This window comes from Cucumis sativus, chromosome 3 (genome assembly GCF_000004075.3).
Source record: "Cucumis sativus cultivar 9930 chromosome 3, Cucumber_9930_V3, whole genome shotgun sequence".
Classification (NCBI taxonomy): domain Eukaryota; kingdom Viridiplantae; phylum Streptophyta; class Magnoliopsida; order Cucurbitales; family Cucurbitaceae; genus Cucumis; species Cucumis sativus.
Window position 1 is genome coordinate 28,717,599 of NC_026657.2, and position 11,847 is coordinate 28,729,445.

At 35.9% G+C, this 11,847-nt stretch overlaps 2 protein-coding genes across 4 annotated transcripts; both read left to right on the forward strand.

Annotated features, from left to right (window-relative positions):
- Positions 1-269: 269 nt before the first annotated feature.
- LOC101215663 (kelch-like protein 5) lies at positions 270-8,236 on the forward strand. Of its 3 annotated transcripts, none has more exons than XR_004215357.1 (12): positions 270-576; positions 1,686-1,873; positions 2,149-2,330; positions 2,449-3,039; positions 3,145-3,222; positions 5,457-5,772; positions 5,854-6,053; positions 6,290-6,366; positions 6,494-6,595; positions 6,772-6,958; positions 7,202-7,367; positions 7,738-8,236. XR_004215357.1 is itself a non-coding variant. In XM_011653544.2 (12 exons), exons 2-11 carry the CDS (start codon positions 1,714-1,716, stop codon positions 7,289-7,291), a joined length of 1,983 nt encoding a protein of 660 aa, XP_011651846.1. In that variant the 5' UTR covers positions 270-576; positions 1,698-1,713; the 3' UTR covers positions 7,292-7,321; positions 7,738-8,236. The 3 variants fall into 3 exon arrangements, 1 of the variants encoding a protein (XP_011651846.1); XR_969067.2 differs by having other exon boundaries at positions 1,698-1,873; XM_011653544.2 differs by having other exon boundaries at positions 1,698-1,873; positions 7,202-7,321.
- A 601-nt stretch (positions 8,237-8,837) lies between these two features.
- Positions 8,838-9,960, forward strand: LOC101206597 (PRA1 family protein B4). The gene has a single exon (XM_004137647.3). It carries the CDS (start codon positions 9,007-9,009, stop codon positions 9,682-9,684), a length of 678 nt encoding a protein of 225 aa, XP_004137695.1. The 5' UTR covers positions 8,838-9,006; the 3' UTR covers positions 9,685-9,960.
- Positions 9,961-11,847: the final 1,887 nt, after the last annotated feature.

The following is an 11,847-nucleotide window of genomic DNA, read 5'->3' on the forward strand; positions in this document are numbered from 1 at the left end:
TTGTGTAACATTCCTAAAATGTTTGCTGCCCATAGTTTTCCATTTATAGAATGTACAATGTGGGCATCAAAGAAACTGAAAGTACAAAAATACTTCCAATTTTCTTTCAGCCTTGGACTCTTTTATTTTCTTCATTGCTTTCAATGTTTTTGATCCAGACCGTTGGATTACCAAAGTTGTGCAAATCAACGAAACATATTGCAACACGTAGCATTCTTCTTGCTCCGTACTATAAGCGCGAAACACTTAATCAACCTCTACGTTTCTTCACTACCTCACTGCGAGGGAAGTGAGAAGTGGGAATTGGGAACTGGGAACTGAGAGCCTCTCCGTGACGCCTCATTTCGCGCTCTCTTTTTGAGATTTCACGCATTAATCCATACTCTCCTCTGCTCCTCTTCTCTCTCTCGCGACTTCACAGAGTTCGCGAGAGAGTGAAAGCGAACTTCATTATCCTGAAACATCTCCGGGAGGAGTTACCAGATATTGATACCTCTATCTCAATCCATCGCCTTCATAAACTTCGTTTCTTCCAACGGTGAGGCCTTCATTTTAATCGGTCACCTGCGGAGGAAGGTAAGTGTTTAGATTGTGAGAATCTCGTATGATTCTTTGGTTTTGGATTCAAAATGATTCCACATTGTTACTGTTTTATACTTGTAGCGACTATAGATTTTTCTGGTTTATAGTCTCTTAGAAGTTAGTATTCAATATAACTGGTGATGATCAAATTCAAATCGAAGTGCGTATTCTTATATTGATTCTTGTTCCAAAATCTGGTTATCCGAGTAATGCTCGGGAGTTGTTGCATTTAAGATGAGAAGAATAATTGGCGAAGTATTGATTGTACGTGTTTATGAAATGCTCTTTTGGATGAGGGACCTGTTCATATGAGTTATATAATTTCGGTAATTTAACTATTTTATTCTGAAACAAGTTGTACTTTGAATAAACGCTAATTTGTCGAACGATATGATGGTTTTTTTCTCTACAGCGCTGTATAATTTTATATGCTGTTCCTTTTGTAATGATACTGCCATGGATTAAACTTAAGAAACGAGGTTTTGTAAGTCTCGTTATCCACACCATTAGTTTTTTGGTTACTACTTGTTTCTTTCGTCCACGCTTAGAATTTACACTGTGATTGATGTAGTTTCAGCTGTAATTTTTTGGTCACTAATTTTATATTTCTACTGTGTTGAGAATTTACATTGTAATTGTTATCTACACCATTAATTTTTTGGTTCCTACTTCTTTCTTTTGTAATCATACCGTTCCTTATGCATTTTGTCATTTTGAATTAATTTTATATTGCTAACTTGTACTCGATGTAGCTTCATCTGTTCCTTTTGTTTTACTCATAAATAGTCCTTTAAGCAATTGAGTGTTTGATTCTACCTTCTTTCTCACCTTATCATTTTGACAATATTTTGTTATCATCATTTTTACTTCTCAGTTTTTACACTTTTCCAACGTTTGCTTCTATACCTTCTGTTCCCCCAAATAGTGCAGTTTTGTAGAGCCATAAGTAAGCAGCAAATAAATTATGTGGACTAAATGTAGTTTACCTCTCAGACAAATAAATTATGTTGGGGTTCCCATTGGATGAGTTTGTTGTGTGGGATGACATGTGTCTTTTGTTACTATGTTGAGTATATTTTTTTTTCGTTTATGAATTGGACTAGATTTTTTTTCAGTTCTCCATATGAAAGAATGAATACAAGAAAGAAGGCTCTAAAGTTCAAACCTGGACCTGCCGCTCGATTTAATGCTGATGCATCGTGTAGAAATTTGAGCAAGTGTCACCTTGGAGGCGTAATATTTGGATGCACGAACAGCACCATAAAGGAATGTCTTTCCAAACAGCTTTTTGGTTTGTATCCACCACTCAATCAAGATTTTTTCCTTCTTTGTTTTTTCTCTTTTCTTTCTTGTCTATACTAACATTACTAGGTTTATATTTACCCTTCACCGTTTTGGTAGCTTAGAGAATGTCATTTATTTTGTTGGAATTGGAAATCAAATAGTGATATCCAGCACTTTGTTGTTCTTACAGTTTTCCTTCCCTCTTCACTCTAGATTATCCTCGTGTTTCATTTCAACTTTTTGTCCTCTGAACGCTAACATCTTTATTCTCCATTTATGCAGGTTTGCCTTCTCAACACTTTTCATATGTGATGAACATTGATCCTGGTTTGCCTTTGTTTCTATTCAACTATAGTGAGAGAAAATTGCATGGCATCTTTGAGGCGGCTAGTTCAGGTCAGATGAATATTAACACATATGGGTGGACTGCTGATGGTTCAGAGAGAACACCTTATCCAGCTCAGGTTTTACCAGAAAATTCCATGCCTTTATTATTTCTCTTAATTCACATGGCTTTAACAAACACAATGGTTATCACCAAAACTAATGCTCTGTTTCTTTTGGTATCTATTTTTTTATTAGGTTCAAATTATGGTTCGGAGGCAGTGCCAACCTTTGTTAGAAAATCAATTCAAACCTATAATTACTGACAACTATTATGGACTCAATCATTTCTGGTTTGAGCTTGACCATGCTCAGACAAATAAGTTGATTTCCTTATTAGCATCTCAAGCAATGGCTCCCAGTGTACGACCATCTACAACGAACCACAGACCTTTCTGTACAGTCCTCCCCTCCTTGGAAACGAGGGAGGGAAGTGAAAAGATTAAACCACAAAATATGGACGTGCAATGGGACCTGGCAAGTCAAGTAGCGGACACTATAGATGTTACTTCTTCGTTAGATGCAGGAAATAGTGCATTTGAAGTTCACTGTGATGAAAATGAGGTCAATGAAGAGGAGAAGAACCGACTATTGCATAAACTACAAGAATTGGCTAGAAATCATCACGAAAGTCCAATGTTGCCTTTAACGAGTGATACAGATCATACTGCCTTAAATAAGGACAAAAATTTAGAGAATAGTGATCGTTATGTTGAACCAATTAAGTCCAAAGAGAGCAGTGTGGAGGACTTTGGCTCTTCGACTGAATTTCCGTCTCTAATTGCCAAGGTAGTGATGGTATTTCATATAAACTGTCTATTTTTATGTGCATATCTTTCTGGATCACGGCTTTTCATGTGTTTTAATATTTCATGTTCATCTCTCTGCTTGTAGTTGGTTCAAGAGATACACGAGCTAAGGGAATCTAAAGCAGAACAAACTGAGAAAATAGTTTTATTGGAGGAAAAACTGGTAATTTTTAATGCCTTGCATTCAAAAGTTCACTACTATAAACTTATCCCCTTCCTTCTACATCTCTGGAATTTGGTTCATATTCGAGAATCCAATGTGTTCATGTTATTTTAATTTAATCTAAATTTTGGTGGGGATAATGGTTGGTGGATAGGACAACATGGTTTGGTTACAATACAAGATGCATCCTACCTTGACTTAATTCGTAGATTTATCATTGGTGTTCTAAGTATGCGACTTTATCTAGACGATAAGACATGGCCATGCGCTAAAAAATGCTAACTATGCCTATGTGTTGCTACTTCTAATGATATTCTACGTTGAGTACAAGTTTTCCTCTCGCTTGTCTAACTGTAAGCAAAGCGAGAGGTTTCCTAGGTAAGCAAGGGTCGATCACAGTGAATTTCTTATCAAACCTAGTTATAACGCCTAAGTCAATTTCATGCAGTTTGTTTCTGTACATTATTTTATACTCACAGTCGCATAAAGTAAATTATATTATTTACACTAAGTGCCTCAATAGAAGAGGGAATGGAATGGAAGAACATGGAATGCACGAACTTGCTAAAAAGAATAATGTATGAAAGCCTTTGTTTTGTATGCGAGCTGAGTTATAAGATACGCTTTGATACGATATAGATAATTTAGCCATTTTTTAATTAAATCAAGCAATCTCGGCACCTAAAAACTACACTTGTTCGTCTTTCTGGATACAAGTGATGAAGGAGTAGAATACCAAAATAAATTTAGTTTCCAAAATCCTTTGTGCGTTTAGTGCAGTCTTCGCCACTTACTCTCTTGAGTAGTTGACTACCATTGCTTGATTCTTTCTTTCAAATAGAATCAAGCGTTTGGATTAAGCTTGGACTAAACGTGCTAATATTCATAAATAATGAAACCTTTCAAGGATGTAAAGCAAAAACTCAAATTAATTATAATGCATAGACAGACACATGTAGAGTAAAGAGACGAGAATGATAAAGATAAAAGACATGCATTGTATTGATTCTCCAACCACCCAAATTTTTCACCACCCAGCTTATCCTTGCAAGCAAGAGCTCGAGTTGCACTTCACGCCCCACTTTCCTCCAACTCCCTCAACTCCAAAGTCCAAAAATACCCACATCTTTTGCTACCAACTCTCTGCTCCCTTACGCCTACGATCAAGACACTGGCGCCACTCCGCTTTACGGCGTCAAGGACACCGTGGATCATGTGACCGATTGGAGAGCAATGGAAAAATTTGTTACTTCTCAACTTAGCAATGATCAAGAATTGAAGCAATCCAACTATTCTCATGGTGCTATTTTTCAAGTATCGCCCAACTCAGGTAGTGCTGCCATCGTGTCGGAGTGTGATTGTAAAGATATGGCACCGGAGTTTGCGCTGGCATCCCCATCAAGTTGCCAAGTGGATATGTGGAAGTGATAAAAAAAGGAAAAGTTCAAAAAAAAAAAAAAATCTACATGGTGTGTTTAAAAAAATCCCAAAAAAAGAAAAGAAAAGCGGTTGAAGAATTATTTTCTGTATGTGTTTACCGTAAAAATTCGATTTGAAGAAGTCTCCAAAGACAAAAGTGGTTGGAGAAAATCTAGTTTAGATTTTTCCAATATATGGTAAATAATTTTAATTTTGCTTATTATTTTGTTTCTAAAATATTAGAATTTTATTACATCTTCTAACGAATTAAATAGATTTTTGTCATGTAATTAAATGAACTAGCCTTGTCATTCAGTCCACGTCAACACTCAACGGTACAGTCAACATTCCATTAGCTGAAAGTTATGTTAGGGACCATTTAGAATCATTTTGTAAACCTAGGGGACTAAAGTGTATGTTTTTAAACGTTAGGGGCCAAATAGACATCAACTCCAAACTTGAGGGACCAAAAGTACGTGCATTTTGCCCAAGTGGATATTAGTAGTGTATAAGTGTATATTAGTAGAGTATCGAGTATGTATATGTAGTGTATCACATGAGTTGGACTTGTTTTTTTGTCATTTTTGCTAAAGTAAATAAGTTTGTGCTATAGACCTAATTTTTAAAACTATTTTGTCAGACGTGCAGGAAGCCCTTTAGGTAAATCTATCTTTGTAACTAGTTGATTCTCTATGTTCAGATGCCTGTTGTTTATGTTCCTTCTTCCAGAGATGATAATGGCTTAGGGGAACCAACAACCCTTGCTAACTTATATTATTACGATTCATATGAAAATTTTCTTCTTCTTATGGCAGTTGGTTGCAGAAGGTGAAATCATGGAGTTGAAGAGTTTTTTTACGTTGCAAAACTCAAATGCACTAGAGGCAAAGAGGGTTGTGGAGGAGGAACAAATTGAAAACTCATGTTTGGATCCTCGTGAATCCATTTTCCTTATTGGAGGATATGATGGTGCATCACACTTGTCGACTTTGGAATTATATGATCCTTCCAGGGATATGATCAAATCTCTCAGGGCAATGAGATCTGTACGTGGATATGCTTCTGTTGCTTGGTTGAATAGTCAGCTTTATGTTTTGGGTGGTGGTAATGGTTGTGTATGGTATAACACTGGTATTAGCTCTTACTAATTTTCTTGGATTTCTTTGTTTGTGTAATCAGATAATTTCTCATTTATTTTCTTTGTTCTCGAAGTTGAATCCTATAACCTAGAGACCGATCAGTGGACATTGTCCCCTTCCTTAAATTTAGAGAAGGGAAGCCTCGGAGGAGTTAACATTGGTGACAAATTATTTGCCATTGGTGGCGGAAATGGTATTGAGTCCTTGTCAGATGTTGAAATGCTTGACTTATATCTTGGACGATGGATTCGGACAAGGTCAATGCTACAAAGGGTAAATGATGGTTTTGACATGTTTTTCATGTTTAATTTGAAGTTGTCCACCTCTATGATTATGAGTTATGGTGAACAAATTTGGTTGGAGTTTTCTTTTTTGGATGAATGGTCGGGTTAGGGTATTGCTATGTTTGTATTGATCCTTGGACATAGATGCCAACGAATGTAAAAAGTGTGATTTGGCTAATTTTTCATGAGCATTTTGTTTATTGACAAATCTTGATTTTTCTTCAGCGATTTGCTGTTGGTGCAGTGGAGCTCAATGGCGTACTTTATGCAACTGGGGGGTTTGATGGTAGTGACTATTTGAAGTAAGATACCATGACTTCTTCTTTTATATATACCGATCTCATTTGTTACATCCTGCATGCTAAAAGTTTAGTTGGCTTGAAAGATTTAAAAGTAGTTTTCGTGGTTTCCCAATTTCTGCCTTCTCAGATCTGCTGAAAGATTTGACATCCGAGAGCATTCATGGACTCAAATTGCTAGTATGAATGAAAAGCGAGGATGTCATTCATTGGTGACTTTGAACGATAAACTGTAAGCCATTTCTTCGTTATGGTTAATGGATGACCTTATGGGTTATAATGAGTCAGTTTGTGTTATAATTCCTTTCATCAATTGGGAATGTACATAAGGAAGCACAGTTTATAAGTTTTCATACCCATGTGGAGTATTCAGCAAACTTCTATCGAATGTTGTTCTGTACTTCATAGTTACGCTCTTGGGGGATTCGATGGACGTTCAATGGTTTCGAGTGTTGAAGTATACGACCCACGTATGGAATCATGGATCATTGGGGAACCCATGAAAAGGATGCGAGGATATGCAGCAGCTGGAGTTATCAACGAATCTATATACATAATTGGAGGTGTATTAGTAGATGACAAAATTCTAGACACGGTAAGCTAATGATCTACCATATCTCTTCTCTTGATGATATAGTCTTATACTTCAAAGCACATTGCTCTGCTTACCATGAGGCCTGAATTTTAATTTCATCTATTTATCTGTATATATATATATATGAAACAACAATGTACTTTTCACTGTTGTGTTATACTTCCATATTTTTACAAACACAATATATTATATGACTAAACTCAAGGGTTTACGGTTATTATATTCATATCGTGATTTTGCCAGGTTGAGACTTATAAAGAAGGGTACGGATGGCAGGAAAAGACATCGAAGGTTCTAAAGAAAAGGTGTTTCCAATCGGCTATCGTTCTTTGAGCGTGAGATGCTCATCTGCACGTGCGGTTGGTATGTTGGTAAAATCCATAGCTGCAATGGTGTTTCCTTTTGAATGGTAAATGGTGGGCATAAACCTTTCCAATACACACATCACGCTATCAACGAATTTGTAATTTTTTTTTTTTAAATCTAAATCAATTTTTGAAAACTAAAAAAGTGACCTTAGAAAACTTAATTACCACTCCATGTTTAAAGAAATAAGGACAATATTTCTAATTTTTTTTTTTTTAAAAAAATGCAAATACTTATCAAATTGAGGCATTAAGAATTTGGCTTCCTAACCTTGTTTTAAAACGACTTAATTTTTTTTTTTGCCCCATCTTTGTTCATATTTGAATTTAAATTACTTGGAGTCGATGAGCACGGAGTTTCCTCTGGATTAAACCCCAAATCATATAATCCAATGTGCGTTTACTGTTTTGCAGCAAGTATGCGTAAACCCCAAAGCTTGAGAGATCCTTCCGAAGCAATGTAGTTGCAATTAAATATTTTTGGTGGACTCCTATGAGTATGATTTGTCCAAAACGGGAGATGAAATAGCTACAACTATGGTATGCAATCACCTTCTTACTATCAAATCCAAGTTCCCCGTCAGATGCAAAGGTCAAAGTACATGAGTTTTTTCTTCTTCTCTTTGTTAGAAAAAATGAAACATTCAGAGGTATTCAAAGGTGTGAAAGGGGTAAAATTTTGTAATAAGCATGGGAAAACTAAGACTATGTATAGTGGGTATGTATAGTTAGCTTTCTAGTTTCTACTAATATACATATACACAAAACATTGAAATACAAAAATGCTTCTGCCACACGGGATTAGGCAGTATGACACAGCGCACTACTAATGAGTCAGTATATGGCCCAAATACAAATAATTGTAAAATGCTTAATTTACTAAAATCCCGAAGTTTCTCTGTTGCTCGCGAAATCATTTGTACAAGTGTAAATGTTAACTCTGCCACGTGTCACATGTGAGTTCACGAATGGTAACATATAATATACAATGCAGTTAATTGCACAAGCCTTGCTTTTAGATTAAGGCAAAATAAAATGACTTGTCAATAAAGAAAGCAGCAAAATATTGCAAACCACGGGATTGAGGCATGACTAAGTGTACATATATCAACTAATTAAAATACTTAACAACAATGAAACACTATTGGATTTTGAATCAATCGTTTCATTTGACTTTTTTTAATTATTTATTCGTAGGATTTAATTGTTTAAAGGTTATTTCAACGAAAGTTTAAATTGATAAATAGTTTATTTCTTGAAAAATTTATTGTATTTGCAAAAAAGAAAAAGAAAAGTAAGATAGATAATCTTTCAAATTGCAAAGGTATAATTTAGCGATCAATATTTAATCGATTGACCCACAAGAAAGATGTATCACTACGGTTGGTTGACGGATCAAAAGAAAGTTGAATGGACGGTCAGGATGAGAAAGAGAGAGACCAGCGTCGACAAAGAAGGAGCGACCGCAGGGAATAGAAGCTTAACCCATCCGCGTTTTTCTCGACTATTTATCGGTAGGAGAGGTGTTGTGTTGTTGTTTCGTCGTCAGTTTCCTTCTCCCCCATTTCTTAATATTCATTCATTCATCCCTTCCTCTTTTGACTCATTTACACCATTACCATTCTTCCTTCAAACCTCCGTTTCTCTCTCCTTCGATCTCCTTTCCTTCAACATCAACCGACCATGTCTTCCTCCTCTCCGGCCATACTTCCCATCTCCAATCCTCAATCCACCGTCGTCCCCGCCCCCACTTCTGGTGGTTCTGTTCAATCTCAAGGCCCTGTCACCACCCCCGCCTTTCGCGCTTTCATTAATCACCTATCCGAATATCTCCGTCACGGTCTCTCCCAGCGAAGACCATGGGCCGAACTTGCAGATCGGACGGCATTTTCTAAGCCCGAATCCTTCTCCGAAGCCACCCTTCGAATTCGCAAGAATTACTCTTATTTTCGCGTCAATTATCTCGCTGTCATTGCTCTGATCCTCGGCTTTTCTCTCGTTTCTCATCCGTTTTCTCTGATCCTTCTGGCCGGTCTTTTATCCTCCTGGCTATTCCTCTACCTCTTCCGTCCCTCAGATCAGCCCCTTGTTCTATTTGGTCGCACATTCAAGGATAGCGAAACCCTAATTCTCCTGGTTGTTCTCAGCGTGTTCGTCGTATTCCTTACGAGCGTTGGATCCGTCCTCGTTTCGGCTCTTATGGTCGGTGTAGCTCTGGTTTGTGCCCACGGCGCGTTTAGGGTTCCTGAAGATCTCTTCCTAGATGAACAAGAAAATGTATCCACCGGTTTCCTTTCATTCTTCAGCAGCGCAGCTTCCACCGCTGCCGCCGCCGCCGTGCCTGTGGCTGCTCGCACGTGATTTGAGTAGATGAGGGTATGGAATCGCCTTCGCTCTGGTATATCAGTAAAGGCATTAAATATTGAAAATTGGCGTAGACGAAATAAGATGCAGTTTTTTTTCCTTCTTTTGTGCAAAATTTCATATTAACTATCCGTTTTCTTACCGTAAGATAGAGCATTATACTACAATACGATGTCTATGGTTCAAATTCTTTCCTCTCTTCTTTAACCATCGAACCTGTTATATTCTGTAATTCGAATTTTGCTATAATACACTGAAGTTTTATTCTCTTAATTTCCCCTATTCGATTATTTCTTGCACATTTTACCTGCCAAAGCTTTGTGATGCTTGATTGAAATCTAGATCTGGGGTCTTTTAGAAAAGAAATTTGGATCTGTTTGAAATGTTATTTCTTCTGAATCGAGAACGCTGGAACTTTTTCCCAGAACCCAAATCTCTTCCCCCTATGTTATGCACTCAAGTTATGGGTCGTTTATCTATTTGTTTTGAATATATGTGGGTCATCTCCCTATTTAGCAGCTTGATCTTTGAAGTGAGTGTTGGATTTCAGTTTATTGGTCAATGGATTTCCCTAACTTACATTGGGGTTCGTGGATTTTGCTTGCTCGTCATTAGTATTAAATTTGCAAGTTTCATAATCTAATAAATTCGAGTCTGTGGATCATTTGTGTTTGGATTATTGTTGCATGTTTTATTGGTGTAGCCAATTAAACTTGGTCTAAATTGTTGAATGCTTGAATTTTTATAACGTTCATGTTGAAAGTCTTGCCTTGTGTACAAACTACAGGGGTTACTTTGGCTCTCATTTCTCATTTCTTCTTGCTATGTGACCCGAGGATTTGTGAGTAAAATTGATTATCATGGTTTGCGATCTGTATTATTTATGTAAACAATCAATTTATGGTGAGCTACATGTCATGTAGTAGTCCAGAAATCATTTGTTGTTCAACAATCTTCTTGATTCCTGGAAAATGTTTATGGTCTTTGCATCTTTTGGCCATTAGATTTTCCATTTTAAATTATAATGCGTTATTTTCTCCTTTATTCTCTTATTTATTGTTTTTATTTTCTTCTAATTTAGTCACCTTTACACAACATTTGTTCGTGTGCCTTGCGTAGTTCAAAGCAGGACAGAACTACAGATTCATTTGTGTTTACACATTATTAACTTGAAATTTCTCAAAAAATCATATTATCTTCTATCCAATATCTTCTTATAGGTTTGTCTTTACCTTTCAATGTAGTGTTTTTCATATGAAGCAACTTTCTTTACATATACATAGGGAGAAAATATAAGTTAGATATTTCTTTCAGTGTTGTTCTACCTCTTGTTGAACTGGAAAAAAAGCATTATATAAGACTTTGTCTTGTTTGTTTAGTTAACTTTTTTGGTTCAAGTATTTGTATTATTTTCTAAGGTTACGAGGTTAAACAGTTCAAAGTTTATGGAAAAGTTAAGCAAACAAATGTAATTCAAAATGATTTAGGGCATGATTTTTTTTTCTTAGACAATAACTTCAAACATAACTTTAATTAGTTGCAATTGATTCCATTTAATTTCACTTTTGAACTCGAACGTCATATTTTCAAAATTGATTTTAAATAATTAAAAATATTTTGATTCTTAAACTTGGTATCGTCTTCTATTTTAGTTCTTTTGTTTTAGTTTCTAAATTTAAAACGTGTATATTTCTTTTTCGGTTAATTTTGATGATTAGATGGTCAAAATAAGACAATCACTTGTGGAGTTTTAATTTATATTGAAGGTCCAAAATTTCTTGTGATCCATTGGCTGTTTTTTCGTCTCTTTCTCCCTAAAACTTATTTGTTTTCTTATTTTTGGATATTGTTGTGAAAATATTTATCAGCAAGTTAATTTTATACATGTGTTTATTTGATTAGTTTTGAATAACAAAATTATTTTTTAATTTGATTTTATTTGATTCAACCGTGGCCACAAAATACACCGAGTTATGGTAGAATTAATCGGAATCAACAGAAACCATTGAGCTGTTAATAATAATAATAATAATCAAACAAGTAATGGTAATTTGTTAAGCAGCAAAAATCGACGTACCAAGATAGGTGTCTTCCAATAGAGCAAAGACGATTAGATTCAATTGCAATAACTGAGCCTATCTTAAACATTGCAACGCTTAG

What these genes read in the sequence shown, in the direction of transcription:
- LOC101215663 (XM_011653544.2), top strand. Translation starts at nt 1,714, where the DNA reads ATGAATACAAGAAAGAAGGCTCTAAAGTTCAAACCTGGACCTGCCGCT. An exon ending in GAACACCTTATCCAGCTCAG is followed by an intron (nt 2,331 to 2,448) that starts GTTTTACCAGAA and finishes TTTTTTTATTAG; the next exon opens with GTTCAAATTATGGTTCGGAG. An exon ending in ATGACAAAATTCTAGACACG is followed by an intron (nt 6,959 to 7,201) that starts GTAAGCTAATGA and finishes TGATTTTGCCAG; the next exon opens with GTTGAGACTTATAAAGAAGG.
- LOC101206597 (XM_004137647.3), top strand. Translation starts at nt 9,007, where the DNA reads ATGTCTTCCTCCTCTCCGGCCATACTTCCCATCTCCAATCCTCAATCC.